The sequence below is a fragment of the Pipra filicauda genome, unplaced genomic scaffold (assembly GCF_003945595.2).
Source record: "Pipra filicauda isolate LSUMZ 115617 unplaced genomic scaffold, ASM394559v2 scaffold16_size7369187_pilon, whole genome shotgun sequence".
Lineage (NCBI taxonomy): Eukaryota > Metazoa > Chordata > Aves > Passeriformes > Pipridae > Pipra > Pipra filicauda.
The window spans coordinates 5,880,237-5,897,510 of record NW_024104207.1 but is presented as its reverse complement, the minus strand read 5'-3'; the positions used below and the strand labels follow the sequence as shown (position 1 = coordinate 5,897,510).

At 45.2% G+C, this 17,274-nt stretch overlaps 1 protein-coding gene across 1 annotated transcript in view; it reads right to left on the bottom strand.

Annotated features, from left to right (window-relative positions):
* Positions 1–15,760, bottom strand: part of LOC120322933 (tubulin-specific chaperone E-like) — a 45,439-nt gene extending 29,679 nt beyond the window's left edge. The window contains exons 1-4 of the mRNA XM_039379567.1: positions 15,710–15,760; positions 15,381–15,513; positions 12,317–12,401; positions 6,111–6,198 (exon numbers count right to left, since the gene is read on the bottom strand). Coding sequence (XP_039235501.1) covers positions 6,111–6,198; positions 12,317–12,401; positions 15,381–15,480 — 273 coding nt within the window. The 5' untranslated portion in view covers positions 15,481–15,513; positions 15,710–15,760. The remainder of the gene's footprint in view (positions 1–6,110; positions 6,199–12,316; positions 12,402–15,380; positions 15,514–15,709) is intronic.
* Between the last annotated feature and the right edge of the window lie 1,514 nt (positions 15,761–17,274).

The following is a 17,274-nucleotide window of genomic DNA, read 5'->3' as shown; positions in this document are numbered from 1 at the left end:
ATGTCTGGGCTTTATGAGGTCAGTGTGATGATGACGCCTGCAATATTATGATGTGCCTGGGCTTTATGAGGTCTGTGCCATGAGGAAACCTGCACTATTATGACATGTCTGGGCTTTATGATGTCAATGTGATGATGAGGCCTGCACCATTATGACATGTCTGGGGTTTATGAGGTCAGTGCCATGATGACGCCTGCACCATTATGACATGTCTGGGCTTTATGAGGTCAGTGTGATGATGAGTCCTGCACCATTATGACATGTCTGGGCTTTATGAGGTCAGTGCCATGAGGAGACCTGCACCATTATGACATGTCTGGGCTTTATGAGGGCACTGTGATGATGAGACGTGCACCATTATGACATGCCTCGGCTTTATGAGGTCAGTGTGACGAAGAGGCCTGCACCATTATGATGTGTCTGGGCTTTATGAGGTCACTGTGATGATGAGGCCTGCACTATTATGACATATCTGGGCTTTATGAGATCAGTGTGATGATGAGGCCGCCACCGTTATCAGGTGTCTGGGCTTTATGAGGTCAGTGCCATTATGAGGCCTTCACCATTATGACGTGTCTGGGCTTTATGAGGTTAGTGTGATGAGGAGGCCTGCACCATTCTGACATGTCTGGGCTTTATGAGGTCACTGTGATGATGAGGCCTCCACCGTTATCAGGTGTCTGGCTTTATGAGGTCAGTGTGATGATGAGGCCTGCACCATTATGACATGTCTGGGCTTTATGACATCAATGCCATGAGGAGGCCTGCACCATTATGACTTGTCTCGGCTTTATGAGGTCAGTGCCATGATGAGGCCTGCACCAATATGTCATGTCTGGGCTTTATAAGGTCAGTGTGATGAAGAGACTTGCACCATTATGTCATGTCTGGGCTTTATGAGGTCAGTGTGATGATGAGGACTGCACCATTATGACGTGTCTGGGCTTTTTCACGTCAGTGTTGTGATGAGGCCTGCACCATTATGACATATCTGGGCTTTATGAGGTCATTGCCATGAGGAAACCTGCACTATTATTACATGTCTGGGCTTTATGAGGTCAGTGTGATGATGACGTCTGCACTAATGTGACGTCTAGGTTTTATGGTGTAAATGCGATGATGACGGCTGCACTATTATGACGTTTCTGGGCTTTATGAGGTCACCGTGATGATGAGACCTGCTCTATAATGACATGTCTGGCCTTTATGAGGTCAGTGTGATAATGAGACCTGCACAATTATGAGGTGTCTGAGCTGTATGAGGTCAGTGCCATGAAGAGGCCTGCACCATTATGACATGTCTGGGCTTTATGAGGTCAGTGTGATGATGAGGCCTGCGCCATTATGAAATGTCTGGGCTTTATGAGGTCACTGTGATGATGAGGCCTGCACCATTATGACGTGTCTGGGCTTTATGAGTTCAGTGTGATGATGAGGCCTGCACCATTATGACGTGTCTGGGCTTTATGAGGTCAGTGTGATGATGAGCACTGCACCATTATGACGTGTCTGGGCTTTTTCACGTCAGTGTTGTGATGAGGCTTGCGCCATTATGACATATCTGGGTATTATGAGGTCAGTGCCATGAGGAAACCTGCACTATTATTACATGTCTGGGCTTTATGAGGTCAGTGTGATGATGACTTCTGCGCTAATGTGACATGTCTGGGCTTTATGACGTCAGTGTGGTGATGAGTCCTTCAGCATTATGACATGTCTGGGCTTTATGACATCAGTGTGATGATGAGTCCTGCACCATTATGAGGTGTCAGGGCTTTATTATGTCACTGTGATGATGACGCCTGCACCATTCTGACATGTCTGGGCTTTATGAGGTCAGTGCCATGAGGAGACCTGCACCATTATGGCATGTCTGGCCTCTATGAGGTCACAGCGATGATGACGCCTGCACCATTATAACATTTCTGGGATTTATGAGGTCAGTGCCATGATGATGCCTGCACCATTATGACATGTCTGGGCTTTATGAGGTCAGTGTGATGATGAGGCCTGCACCATTATGACATGTCTGGGCTTTATGAGTTCAGTGCCATGAGGAGGCCTGCACCACTTTGACATGTCTGGGCTTTACGAAAACACTTCCTAAACTTATTCAACCCTCAAACTATTACCCGCTGTTGGTTGTCCAGGTTGGAAGTGATGACATCAATAATAGGAGTACCAGGGTAATTAAAAAAGATTTTAAGGCTCTGACCCGATCACTTCATGGGACAGGAGCACAGGTAGTAATTGGCTCAGTTCCTGTGCTAGCTGGGATGAATGAGGAGATAAATGAGGAGAGGTTTAGGAAAGCACAGCTTACCAATAGGTGGCTTAGAGGATGGTGCTATCCTCAAAATTTTGGGTTTTTTGATCATGGGGCAAACTCCATGTTGCCTAGTCTTGTTAAACCAGATGGGCTTCATCTATCTGGGAAGGGCAAAAGAACTGTAGCCCATAAGTTGGCAGGGTTAGTTAGGAGGGCTTTAAACTAGGTTTGAAGGGGGAAGGGGTGGCAACTGGGCTCTCCAGAAATAAGCCTAAGGGTGTAGAGCCCGAGTTGAGAATAAAATCAATGGCCCAGCTGAAGTGCATGTACACCAATGCACGCAGTATGGGAAACAAACAAGAGGAGCTGGAAGCCATAGTGCAGCAGGAAAACTATGACATAGTTGCTGTCACAGAAACGTGGTGGGATGACTCACACGACTGGAGTGCTGCTATGGGGGGCTACAAGCTCTTCAGAAAGGACAGGCAGGGTAGGAGAGGTGGAGGGGTGGCTTTATATGTTAGAGAGTCTCTTGACTCTGTTGAAGTTGAGGTCAGCAGTGACAAGGTTGAGTGCCTGTGGACCAGAATCAGGGGGAAGGCCAACAAGGCTGACATCCTTGTGGGTGTCTGTTACAGACCGCCCAACCAGGATGATGAAGGAGATGAATTATTCTACAAGCAGCTGGCAGATGTCTCAAAATCTCCAGCCCTTGTGCTCATGGGTGACTTTAACCTGCCGGATATCTGCTGGGAGCTTCATACTGCAGAGAAGAGGCAGTCAAGGAGGTTCCTGGAGTGTATAGAGGATAATTTCCTTCATCAACTGGTAAATGAGCCTACCAGGGGTAAGGCCCCACTAGACCTACTGTTTACAAACAGAGAGGGGCTGGTGGATGATGTAGTGGTTGGAGGCCGCCTGGGGCATAGTGACCACGAAATAATAGAATTTTCAATCCTTAGGGATGTAAGGAGAGCCATCATTAAAACTTCTACTCTGGACTTCCGGAGGGCAGATTTTGGCCTATTCAAAAAACTAATTCAGGGCATACCCTGGGAAACAACCCTTAAAGGCAAGGGGGTCCAGGAGGGATGGACATGCTTCAAACAGGCAATTTTGAGCGCACAGGAACAGGCTATTCCAGTGTGCCGAAAGGCCAGCCGGAGGGGAAGACGGCCGGCTTGGTTAAATAGGGAGGTTCTGAAAGAAATCAGGCATAAAAAGAAAGTTTACAGACTGTGGAAAAAAGGGCTGGCTACTTATGAAGAATTTACGAAGAGAGCTAGGTCATGCAGGAAAAAAATTAGGGAAAGAAAAGTGGAATTTGAAGTTAATTTGGCTAATTCAGTTAGGGATAACAAAAAGTCCTTTTATAAATACATTAATAGCAAAAGAAGGGGCAAGGAAAACCTCAATTCTCTGTTGGACTTGGAGGGAAATATAGTTAACAAAGATAAGGAGAAGGCTGAGGTACTTAACACCTACTTTGCCTCAGTTTTTAGCAGTAAGACAGGTGGCCCTCAGAACAACTGGCCTCTAGAGCAGATAGACAGAGACAGAGAGCTGAATAGCCCTCCTGTATTCCAGGAGGATGTAGTTAGCAACTTACTGAGCCAGCTGGATCCTAACAAGTCTATGGGACCAGACGGGATCCATCCCAGGGTGATGAGGGAGCTGGCAGAAGAGCTTGCCAAACCGCTCTCCATCATCTTCCAACAGTCCTGGCTCTCTGGGAAGGTCCCAGATGATTGGAGGTTGGCGAATGTCACCCCAATCCACAAAAAAGGCTGCAAGCAGGACCCTGGCAACTACAGGCCTGTCAGCCTGACCTCGGTGCCTGGCAGGGTTATGGAGCAGATCATCCTGAGTGCAATCACACAGCACCGTCAGGATGGACAAGGGATTAGACCCAGCCAGCACGGGTTTAGGAGGGGCAGGTCCTGTCTGACCAACCTGATCTCTTTTTACGATCAGGTGACCCACCAGGTGGATGAGGGGAAGGCTGTGGATGTGGTCTATCTAGACTTCAGCAAGGCCTTTGACACTGTCTCCCATAATATACTCCTGGAAAAGCTGGTAGCCCATGGCTTGGACAAGTGTAACCTCTCCTGGATTAGGAGCTGGCTGGAGGGTCGGGCCCAGAGAGTGCTGGTGAATGGAGCTGCATCCAGCTGGCGGCCGGTCACCAGTGGTGTTCCCCAGGGGTCTGTGTTGGGTCCAGTCCTGTTTAATATCTTTATTGATGATTTAGATGAGGGGATTGAGTCCATCATCAGCAAATTTGCTGATGACACCAAACTGGGAGGGAGTGTCGACCTGCTGGAAGGCAGGAGGGCTCTGCAGAGGGATCTGGATAGACTTGAGAGATGGGCTGATTCCAATGGGATGAAGTTCAATAAAGCCAAGTGCCGGGTCCTGCACGTTGGCCACAACAACCCCCTGCAGCGCTACAGGCTGGGCACAGAGTGGCTGGAAAGCAGCCAGGCAGAAAGGGACCTGGGGGTACTAATTGACAGGAAGCTCAACATGGGCCAACAGTGTGCCCAGGTGGCCAAGAAGGCCAATGGGATCTTGTCCTGTATCAAAAATAGCGTGGCCAGCAGGAGCAGGGAAGTGATCCTTCCCCTGTACTCTGCCTTGGTGAGGCCACACCTTGAGTATTGTGTTCAGTTCTGGACCCCTCAGTTCAGAAAGGATATTGAGGGGCTGGAGCGGGTCCAGAGAAGAGCAACAAGGCTGGTGAAGGGACTGGAGCATAAGTCCTATGGGGAGAGGCTGAGGGAGCTGGGGTTGTTTAGCCTGGAGAAGAGGAGGCTCAGAGGTGACCTCATCACCGTCTATAACTACCTGAAGGGAAGTTCTAGCCAGGTGGGGGGTGGTCTCTTCTCTCAGGCACTCAGCAATAGGACAAGGGGGCACGGGCTTAAGCTCCGCCAGGGGAAATTTAAGTTGGATATCAGGAGAAAATTCTTTACAGAGAGAGTAATCAGGCATTGGAATGGGCTGCCCAGAGAGGTGGTGGATTCACCATCCCTGGAGATTTTTAAACGCAGAGTGGACGTGGCACTGAGTGCCATGATCTAGTAAATGGACTGGATTTGGACCAAGGGTTGGACTCGATGATCTCGGAGGTCTTTTCCAACCCAATCGATTCTATGATTCTATGATTCTATGATTCTACTCTCATATCCTAAAGAAAGATCTGGGTAGAAAGAACATATTATTTACATTCAAAATATTTCCAGTCTAGTTTTGCAGTGACTGAGTTCAGAGTGCAATGACTACCAAACAAGGCAGAAAGGCAAACTTGTAGAGAATGTAAATCTGGTATGTACTTCTCACTTTCAATAAGCATTTTCAATACTCTACATTTTTAATCCAGTAACCTTCTCTTAAGAATTTTCCTTTTGAAGCTCTTCATAGCTTGCAAACATGTGACTGGTTTAAATGTTGTGTGACTCTTTCTTAATATGACTTCTTAAAACAGTAAATTACAATTTCACCACCTTAACTATAACATCTCTTATTTGCAAAGTATATCACTTTGCATTTAATTAATTCAAACAGCTTCAGGATTCTACCTGGGGTTCTGGAAAAAAACCTCATAATCTTGTCTATCTGTAATTCACTGAAGGTCCTGCTGTATGTCCATTTTCCTATCACCTTGATTCTCTTCATTTTGTCATCACCATCTCATGCACTCAATAGTTCTGCTACCTTCTTCCCTCTGCTCTCCTCAGCCCTCTCACCAGAGCTAATCTAGATAGCCCGCAGACATCCTTCCTGTTGTGCCATTTATCTCTGCATAACCAAGCCCCTTTGGGTCTCTCTGTCACCATACCCATTCCTTAGCCCATTTCTGTCCTCTCAGGTCACCACTTCTATTGGCATCTCCTTCCTCATTGTCTTTGCAGGAGTGAGTTCTATCCCTAGGAAAAAAAAACCACAAAGGAAACTAGCTACCTTGCCCCTTTTATTTAAAGGAAAATTACAGTGTATTTATCTCTCAAGACTCTTGTATTTTTGTTTTGATCACAAGATCATAGGGTTTCTCTCTCCTGTTGCTACCACTTCAAAGTACGATGCATGCTTTTATATATTATCTAACATATACTTAATACCATTTCACAGTCTGAGTTTCTTTTTTAGTTCCATTCTATTAATTTGATCTACCTTTTCAGGAACTGTCATGAAGGACAGGAAAAGGGACTGCAATAGGAACATATTTTCAGACAAAATGATTGTGGATTCAAGAAGAGAGATCACTAATTCATTTTCCCTGAAATACACTGCCTGCATTAACTTTCACACTAGGGCATATGAACTGTACAAGCACTATGTACATATCAAACAAATAATGTACAGCACTTGGACTAATGAAAATGCACACCTATTAGCAAGCAGTCTCTGTAACGGGGGACTAAACAGATAAACCCTAATCCAAAGAGTCATCCTGCACTGCATATCACGAAATGGAAGAACCTGTGGACTACTGATCAACCTGACTTAAGCTGAACTCTCAGAAGTCCGAGAACAGGGATTTTGCTCCCACGTATGTAAAATCTCTTGCAGCCAGGACAAAATACTGTATGGAAATGAAGTGGTAGAAGATATGGCCCAATTTCACTAAGCAGAAAATAAGGCATTTGCCCAAGTGGGGCTCTGGCAACCAGCTGGCTCTGGTTAATACTGACACTTCCTACTGACTTTTAAAATGGAGAGGTTGACCCCAGTCTCAGAAGTCATCTTGTAGGACACTTCCTACTCATGATCCAGTAGCCTGAAGCATTGCAGTCCATCTGGTGATGTGCCCAGGGCACTTCAAATATATTCATTAGAATTTGGGTTAGCTATCAGCTTTCACTGAATAAAGAGGAATCTCGGCATCATTCTTTGCTAATGGAAAATAAAGTGGTGGTACTGCTCATCATTACAGGTACATGATGGCTCTTCATATGCTAGGGAAATGTCACACACACACACTTCTCAGTACCTGAAGAGTAATGCAGGAGTACATAAACCGTAACAGTTACACACTTGAGTCGTGTGACTGCAGAAGCGAGTTCCTGAGCCAAGGAGATCTCAGCTTTATCAGCCTGGCAGTAAATGTGGATCAAAGGGCTTCTTTGCCCAGTACCGACTGTTTTGCAATGATTATCTCCAGGCAATTATCATCATGACCAGAGCAAATACACTACCAGGCTCATAAGGTGTCATAAAATGTAGCTGCTTGAATTCATGCACATCTTTTCTAGATAGGCTCTGAACAGATCTCTTCCTTCTAGGGGAAGCGCTCAACGGACCAGACTTCTTTTAGAAGAATCTACACACTGCAGTAAAGTAGACCCTTCAAGTTTTAGAACAGGCTGTGGCATCCAATAACACTTATAAGTAACACGTGCTATGGTGTATCAAATTCCTGACCGAACAGCAGAAGCTTTGCAAACGTCAGCAAGAACTTCAAGTTCTTGCAAGTTTACCTTAAGCAGACATGAAAGCTGAGTTGGAGCTTTCACAAAACAAGGAAAGACAAAGAGACCTCTGCAGTTCCAGACGCTATCTTAAGGTTCTGCTGGTGCACAGGACCTGTTTGAACAATGGTTAGAGACAACAGTTTTGCTTCAACACAGTTCTACTGGCAGCAGAGAGCAGAAGTCTCTGATGGATACAGTGACACACAGGGAAACAGTCAAAGCTTCCTAACTGAAACCTTCTCAGGCTAAAAAGAATCTTGGGAATGCATTCTCCCTTTGCTAAATGGCAATCACTTTTTCTTCATAGACACTAAAATGTTATCGATATCTTTCCCATATTTGAAGAGTTTGTTTGTGCTCTAAGTAGATATTCCTGGAGATCAATCTGTCATTCTTGAGGGAAAAACAGCCTAATTTAATATAAACAGATATTCTTCTTTCATGGAGCAGATAGATCATCTTCAGTGACATCATGCAACATGTACAGGACGAACAGAGGATCAGGTCCAGCCAGTGGGAATTTACAAAAGGCAGGTCCTGCTTGACCAACCTGATCTACCTCTGTGACCAGGTAACCCACAAGGGGATGAGGGAAAGGCTGTGGATGTTGTCTACCTAGACTTTGGTAAAGCCTTTGACACCATTTCTCACATTCTCCTGGTGAAACAGGTTTCCCATGGTGTGGATGGGTGTACTCTTTGCTGGGTAGAAAACTGGCTGGATGGCTGGGCCCAGAGAATGGCAGTGAATGGAGGCACATCCAGTTGTTGATTGGTTACTACTGGGGTTCCCCAGGGCTCAGTGTTGTTCTGTTTAATATCTTCATCGATGATCTGGACGAGGGAATTGAGTGCACCCTCAGCAAGTTCACAGATGACACCAAGTTGGATGAAAGTATTGATTTGCTGGAGGGTCAGAAGGCTCTGCAGAGGGATCTGGACAGGCTGGATTGATGGGCCAAGGCCAATTGTAGGAGGTTCAACAAGGCCAAGTGCCAGGTCCTGCACTTGGGTCACGATAGCCCGGTCCAGCACCACAGCCTGGTAGAAAAGGACCTGAGAGTGCTGGTCGACAGTGGCTGAACATGAGCCAGCAGAGTGCCCAGGTGGCCAAGAAGGCCAATGGCATCCTGGCCTGTATCAGCAATAGTGTGAGCAAGGAGGTTGAGATGGGATATTAGGAAAAATGTCTTTGCAGAAAGGGTCATAAAGTATTGGAACAGACTGCCCAGTGAAGTGGTGGAGTCATCATCCCTGGAACTGTTCAAAGAACATGTGGTTATGGCACCTGAGGACATGGTTTAATGGTGAACATGGTGGCCAAGTTGATAGACTTGATGATCTTAAAGGTCTTCTCCAAGCTAAAAAATTCTATGATTCTGTTGGGCAGGAACATAAAATTCATGCAAACAGCAACATACACTTGGTCACAACTGCTCTCTATACTTATAAACTCTTATAAAACTCATGTTTTATAAGTGAAGAAGTGAAGAAGAAAAAAAATGAAAACCTGTAATGCCTTTGCCATGGCATTTCAGGACTCCACAAATGTGCAAAAGTCAAAGTTACTGCCAGAATAAAACTTAATAACACAAAGGTGAAAAAAAGGCCATAAAGATCTGAGCAGCAATTGCAATTCTGCCAATCTGGAAACATCACAGAAACAAGTTTTACTATATTTTCCTCCATTTCTCTGGCCTGCTGTCAAAGTCAAACCTGGGGAAGTAGATTACAATTCAATATGGTCAATACTTCTAGCTCCAGGATCTGCTGAAATATCAGGATTCCTCTGGGAAGTGATATAGGAAGAACAAAACATTCTCTAGCAGGGAGAGAATTATGACTCAAAGTACTCTAAATGTGTGATACAGCAGAATGTTACACCTATCTTGTCACGTAAGCAGAAAAGTATGTTCATCTACTGCTGGGAAATCTACACATCTCCCTCAGCAAAATGGCATGGATAAAATCAGCTGCTAAAATAGCAGTGCCTGTGTAGACGCTATGTTTAAATGGAATACCCAAAACTGACTGAGAGGAGGGCTAGTGAGGAAGATGACCCCTCTGCCAGATTAATAGAGGGGTGAGAGGACACTCCACTTGATGGGAAGCATAAAAGGAGCCTGAACACCAATAACTGTGGGGAGAAAGAAGAGGGTACCAGAGCAGCAGGCAAAACCTGGTTTGACGCTACCAAAAGTCACCCCACCAGCAGCACATTTTTGCCTTGGCCAGTCAGAGTTGCCTCCTGGTCAGATGATGAGGTGAGCCTGTGCCCAGCAAGGACAGACATTGTGAGGAGCAACGTATGTGCTCCACATCTCAGTGTGCACATGTGACCTCAGAGGTGCTTTCTACCAGTATACTTGTTAAAAGATGTCAGGAAGCAGCGCAGGAATACAGAAGCTGGAGCACCCATGTCTCCCACAGGAGCTGTGTGTAGCTAAGGCACTGGCATTCCCAGGGGAGGAGCGTGTGCTTGTAACCCACATCTCCCAGGAGAGCACATGCATATAACTGTGTGAATGGGTCTGTGGGACGAGAACCTCTTTGAAAACACACTCATGTTTCAAAAGCTGTATACAAATTTTAACACTGTTTTAAGGCTTGAGTACTCCTCCTTTCTCTCGTAGGACTGTAGAACGTATTTTAATTACATTATAGACTACTGCAGCTGACAGCTAAAATAATAGCTTCCTCAGTTATTAAAAAACAAGTTGCTATTACCAAGGAAAAGAACCCACAAAAATGTCACTAGAGTATGCATTGCCATTTCTAGCTGATCCAGAGTTCATGAATGTGCTCATGATGTCAGCATATTTTGAAATATGGTTGTTTTTTTCTTTGGTTTTCATATTCTTAAGAAGCTTAATTATCACCACATAATGTATGACCCAGATAAATATACTGTCATGAAATATAAAAGTTTAGGTCATATTTTAAAAAAACTTACTATAAAGATCACACATAGTTGTAAGCAGACCTACTGTCTCAGATAAGGACTACAAAAATTTTCCTCTGGTAGTGAGAATCTCAAATTCAGTTTTATTTTCCTCTTATGGTCCTATTTTCAAATGTCTCTCTGAAAGATATATTTTTTAATAAAGATATATTTTTAAAATTGCCCTAAAAATGATTTAAAATGTCCTTCCATTGCATTTGTTTACAGTACAAGCTACTTGATCAACTGCTTCTGCTTATCAGAATTTAGGGAGTGAGCAAAGTAAGCTTGTAGGCAAAGGATACTCATGATAAGGTTTAGGGAAAAAAAATAGAAATTTTATGTTTCTTATACATGTATATACATAGACAAAGGAACATTATTCCCTCCCTAAGTAGTAGTAAAGAGGTGACATTTTAAGTTGTAGGAGGGTTTTGCTGGGTTTTTTTAGCATCCTTTTGGTAAAATAAGGTAACCATTTTTTACTTAAGTTTGCCTTTATCTTCACAATTGGTACCAGAATTACAAATCTGGAATTTATGTCTATTTGTCATGGTGGACTGCTAGAACTACTATTTATTCTCTTAGACTCCAGAAGGTCTTCTTCTGATCGGAAAAAAGCAGAGTACAAAGAACAAGTATTCTAAGAACATGTTTAAAGACCACATTTACATTTGTTACAGGTATATGAAGCTTCACTCAAAGAGTTGATTCTTACCTCAAGAATTGAGATCACTATCTGAGATCTCATCTCCTGGAAGCATGCTAATGGTTGCTAAAACACCAAGAGTCTATACACGTTTTCCTAAAGAAGAGATTTTGTTCTCTCATCCTTCACCACTTCCATGCTCAGGAATTTACTGAGCTAGCAGTCTGTAGTGTTTAAGAGCTCTTGATGACTTTTCTTTTATGAATTCATCCAGTTACTATTTAACTCACAAAGTTTTAGCTGTTGCAGTGTCCCCTGACATGGAAATCAACAACTTGCTGCAGTAAGTGTCAACCCTAGCATACTGTATTCCACAATTTCAAAAATGTTAAGTGCTCAAATCTTTACACTTAAATGTAATTCATGTATATACTTAAAAACCCCACACAGCTACACTATGTTTTGCATGTAGTATATGCAGTGAACATACTTAATTCCTGAGTGATACAAATATAACCCAAATAATTAATAGGAACTTGGTATTTTCCCTTAACAAGATAAATGCAGGTCATATTAAGTCCAAACTCAGACTGTGTTTGAGACAGTTAATATGGACCAGTATTTCACTTCAGAATTACCTAAGGAAGGTTAGTGGGAACTATCCATTTCCTAACTAAAGTAGAAGTTCTAAAACCAACCAAAGGTAATATTACTAACATCCAAAAATCCCATTTTATTACATATATCTGAAAACATAACTTGTATTTTTTAAGTATTAACCATATTCTAATACTTGTAACCAGATTAATAACAATGCAACAGCCTCTATGGCTTAGCTAGTCACTGCACTCAGAACTACGATCTTTTTAATAACACCTAACTGATGATAGAAGGGTTTGCCCTAAAAATTGCAATAGGGCATTTTCCCATGACCATCTAGTCGATGCCAATGTCTAGACATGCCAAAGCTGTGAATCAACTCACCTGCACTTAAAGTACTGTGTTCCTTCGTAGCAGCCATCATGTTTTCCTCTCTGAGGATCATCCCATTCCACACCCAGCCAAATTCCTGAAAAAAAGGTAGATACATTTTAAAATTTATGGCATCATATCCATAGAAATCACGGTTGGAAGGAAGCTCTGAAGTTCACTTAGTTACCTTCTCTCTCAAAGCAGGAGATTATCATCAGCTCTAAAACAAGCCAGCTAGGTAAGTCTTCACCTAGCCAGATACTGAAAATTTCCAAGGAGAGAAAGATTCCAACATATCTGGGCAGCCTATTTCAGTGCTACATTACTTCCGTAGAAAAAGATTTCCCTGCTGTGGCCATTGTCCTTTATTATATAATCTAATACTAGTAAGAACAATTAGGCTCTGTCATCCTTGTGACTGCCTGTCAAATAGCTGCAGGAAGCTATTAGATGCCACTTTTTCTTCTCTTCACCACATCAGCCAAGCCCAGATCCCTCAACCTCTCTTCACAACACAGGTGAATGGTCTGTGTCCTTGACCCCCTTGGCAGTTCTCCAAGACTCCTCCAGAGAGGAGATCTTTGAGATCCTCTCAAGTTTATCTGCATCCCTCTTGAATTGGGATGGTCCCACACCAGATACATTACTCCAGGTGCAACGCTATCAAGAACCCCTGCCCCCAGAGGGGGATAACAGCTTCCTTTAATTTGCAAGCCATGTTCACCATTCTAAGGTGACCTAGTACAACATGTATCCTACTTGTCAAAAGAGCTCACTGTTGGCTCATATTCATGACAGTATCCAACTTAACTCCCTAGTCCTTTACAACAGACTGTGTGAGTTGCTAGTGCTTCCTGGTCCATACTGATACACTACATGTGGAAATTTATCTTTCTTGAATCTCTTGGGCTCAAACCTTAAGTTCATAAAGCTTGATCTGGATTGCAATTCTAACTCGTGTCACAGCAGCCATTTGAGGGTGAACACTGTTCATCACCTGAGACACTAATGAATACATGAATCAATACAGACCCCAGCCTTTACTTCTGTAGTACTCACTCATTCCCTGATATCAAGTCATCGATTACCACTTTTCCACTTGACAACTTTCAACGCACTTTAATAGTCCATTCATTTCTCCAGTGAATGGAGAAATACAAGCTGGCTTGTATTTCTCCAGCTTCCAAATAAGATTCTTTACGGAGACACTATTAAGAGACTTATTAAAGTCAAGGAACATTACATCCCTTGCTCTCACTTTGTCCACATTCCCAGTCATATAATCACAGAAGGTAATTAGGTTTGTCAAGCACAACTTATTCTTCTTTACAAGTATTAAATATTCCCAACTACCATCTTCTCCTTCATAGGCCTGGAAATGGACTTCAAGGGAACATGCTACATGGTCTTTCCAGAAATAGAAGCTGATGAGTCTACAGTTCCCTGGTCATCCTTCTTGCCTCTTTTAGAGCTGTATGCAAGGTTGGTCTTCTTCCGGGCATCAGCAATCTCCCCATCCTGTCACCACAATTTTTCGAAGATGACATGTTATCATCTGACTCTCACTGTCAGACTGGCCAGATCTTTCCACAAGCTAAGCTCAGTCTTATCTGTCTCCATAAATTTGACCTGGGCTGGATACCAGGTGCCCACCAAAGCTACTGTGTCACTCCCCTCCTCAACTGGACAGGGGAGAAAAAAATATAATGAAAGGCTCACAAGTTGAGACAAGGACAGGGAGAGATCACTCACTGATTGCCGTCACAGGCAAAACAAACTCAACTTGGGATAATTAATTGAATTTATTACCAATCGGAGTAGGATAATGAGAAGGAAGGCAAATCTTAACACCTGCCTCCCCCAACCCTCCCTCCTTCCTGAGCTCTACATTTTTCCCCTCAGCAGCACAGGGAGACAGGGAATGGAGGTTATAGCCAGCTCATCACGGGTCGTTTCTGCCACTGCTTCCTCCTCAGGGAGAGGAGTCCTTTCCCTGATCCAACGTGGAGTCCCTCCCATGGCAGCCAGTACTCCACAAACTTCCCCAATATGAGTCCTTCCCACAGGCTACAGTACAGTTCCTCACGAACTGCCCCAGTGTGGAACCCTTTTTTCATGGGGTCCTTCAGGAACAGGCTGCTCCAGCGTGGGTACCCCATAGGGTCACAAGTCCTATCAGGAAACCTGTTTCAGTGTTGGCTCTTCTCTTCATGGGTCTACATGTCCTGCCAGGAACCTGCTCCCGGCATGGCCTTCCCATGGAGTCACCACTTTCTTTCAGGCATCCACCTGCTCCAGCATACATCTCCTCCATGGGCTGTAGGTGGATCTCTGCACCCCTGTTGACCTCCATGGGCTGCAGGAGAATCTCAGCTCTGGCTGAGTCTGGAGCACCTTCTCCCCCTCTTTCTTCACTACCCTTGGTGTCTGCATAGTTGTTCCTCTCACATATTCGCACTCCTCTCTTCTCTGGCCATAATTACTGCTGCACAATGATGTTTTTTTCCTTTCCCTTCTTAAACATGTTAACTCAGAGGTGTTACTACCATTGCTGATGGGCTCAGCCTTGGCCAGATGCAGGTCCATCTTGGAGCTGGCTGGCATTGGCTCTGTTAGACATGGAGGAAGCTTCCAGCAGCTTCTCACAGAAGCCACCCTTGTAGCCCCCCCTCCATCAAAGCCTTGTCCTACAAACCCAAAACAATATGTTATCAAAGGAGGACCCCTATCTGTTGATCTCCTCCTGCCTCTCTCTCACCTTCCCTGACTATGCCAGCACTGTTTGTGAAAACTAATGGAAAAAAGAAGGCACTGAGACCTTTCTACTGTAAGAAAAAAACATAACCAACCTCAGCCCAAAGTACTTCTTACACTCCTTTTGACAACTCTTAACTTCTAAAAAAACCCCAGCAACTTATCCAGAAGTTGCCATATTTACACAAGAACAACGAGGAAAAGACAACATTCTACTTGACAACGTTTTCATTTTGCTTGACAATGGTTTTTAAAGAAGCACATAAATAGAACTTTGAGAACAGCCATTAGATGTAAAGATAGTTGCTTCTGTGACCTTTACCTGATGTACGAGCCACGCTGCCCATATAGCGCACAGTCCCGTAGTCGGTGCCACACGAGACCCTCCGACCCAGCGCATCGGGAGGCACCCAGGCGGTCATCCCGGGATACCTGGAGTCCGGGTTCTCGTAGACCTGCAGGGACAGAAGCGACGCCCTTAACACACGCGCAAGTCGCTGCTTTACAAAGCCCCGTACCCTGAGCTGCTCTTCTCCCTCCCGGTGCTACCGCTCCCACATCCCATCCGGTTCCATTCCCCCATCCCGGAGCAGCCTCTTTGGTGCCGCTCCCAGCCCACGGGCCCCGAGGCTCGGGGCGCAGCTCACGCACGGGCAGGAGGCGCAGCCCGGGCCGACCGCACACACGCCCGCTCCGCCCGGCTGCCCCACTTCCGCCCGGAGCCGCCCGGCAACAGCCACCCCGCCCCGCCCGGGCTATTGGCGCGCTCCCATTGGCCCCGAGCCCACAGGGTCGCCCTACCTCGGCCCGCTATTGGCCCACCCCCGCCTTCTGCCCCTCTCGAGTCAACGCCTTCAGGGGCAAACAGCAGCAGGGCGTGGCCGCCGCGGAGCTTCCTGGGTAACGCAGTTCGTCAAGGGGGCCCCGCTCCGCGGGTTTGCTATCCCTGGACTACAGTTCCCAGAATGCTGCGGGAGCCCTGTCTGGGCGGTGCCGGGAGGAGAGGCCGCCGCCGGTGGATGCCGCCGGCCCAGCCCGCGAGTGGCCGCAGACTAGCGGTGGGCGGTGAAGAGGAAGAGAAATTCCCCCAAGGAAGCGCCGCCGTGTTGTAAAGCAGCGCGCGGTGGGCAAAGCCCTGCAGCGCCGGTGGAGCGATACCGAGTGAGAGACTGCTCCGAGCCTGGGGCGCTCTCCCGGGAGGCAGTGATTGAGAAGGAGGTGAGCGACAGCAGCACCTGCCATGGGAAACTCCCGAGCAGCTGTATATTCCTTCAGTATCGGGCGCTGCTACATTTGTTGCTGCATTTATTTCAACATCCGCTATTTGAAAAAAATATCCCCGGAGAAGAGCTGTAACAATCAGGGAACGCAGCTTATAAAAGAAAACAAAATAAAAATCGAGGTGCCCACTGTGTGTAGATTAACACCTGTGTTCTAGTACCAGTCGCTGGGGAACAGAAGTTTATCAGGAGCTCCTCGGTTTGACAGAGATAGGTACAAGAAGACCTAATAGCTTTCTCACAGGTTTGTGGTTATAAATCTAGAAGTATTCTAGTTCATGTTTTTCACATTTGTTCATCTCTCACGTGTTTCATACTTTAATGTCTCATTCAAACAATATGATTTGAATTTTGGGACCACCAAGACTGGAACAACCATGACAGTAAGTAATCAAGAAAGCCTTTCAGTCCCGTGCCTCTACTTCTATTACATTAAATGTGGCAGGCAGTATATTTGTGCTCTTTACTCTGAGTTTGTGATAGAGACTGACTACAGAAATCAAGTACAGGTATTTGGTAACACTAGTACATTCCTATCAAAATAATCTGGATAACATGTAAATTCTTTAGCATGCCCAGAGCTTGCATCTTCAAGTAATAGGCTTCAAGAGCATGCTTTACTGTTTTGCATAAAGCAGCTGCTCCCCAAAGGGACAATCCAGCAAAGATCTCTGTGCCTTTAGCTCGGAGTCCTCCTTTGCCATAGGTAATATGTTACTTCAGGCCAACTAATAGCTTTGGGGAAAAAGACACCCTAGTCCTTCTTTCACATCTTTAGTGGTGGTGGTGGTGTCTCATCTGGATTCCTAAGCCCACTCATCTCCCACAGAGGGCACCCTTGGAACGATCTGTTCCAGTTTAAAACGATGCTGAAGCTACATAGATAGTGGTACAAATGTGATAGCAGGAACAGCACTAAGCCCCTCTCGCTCTCCT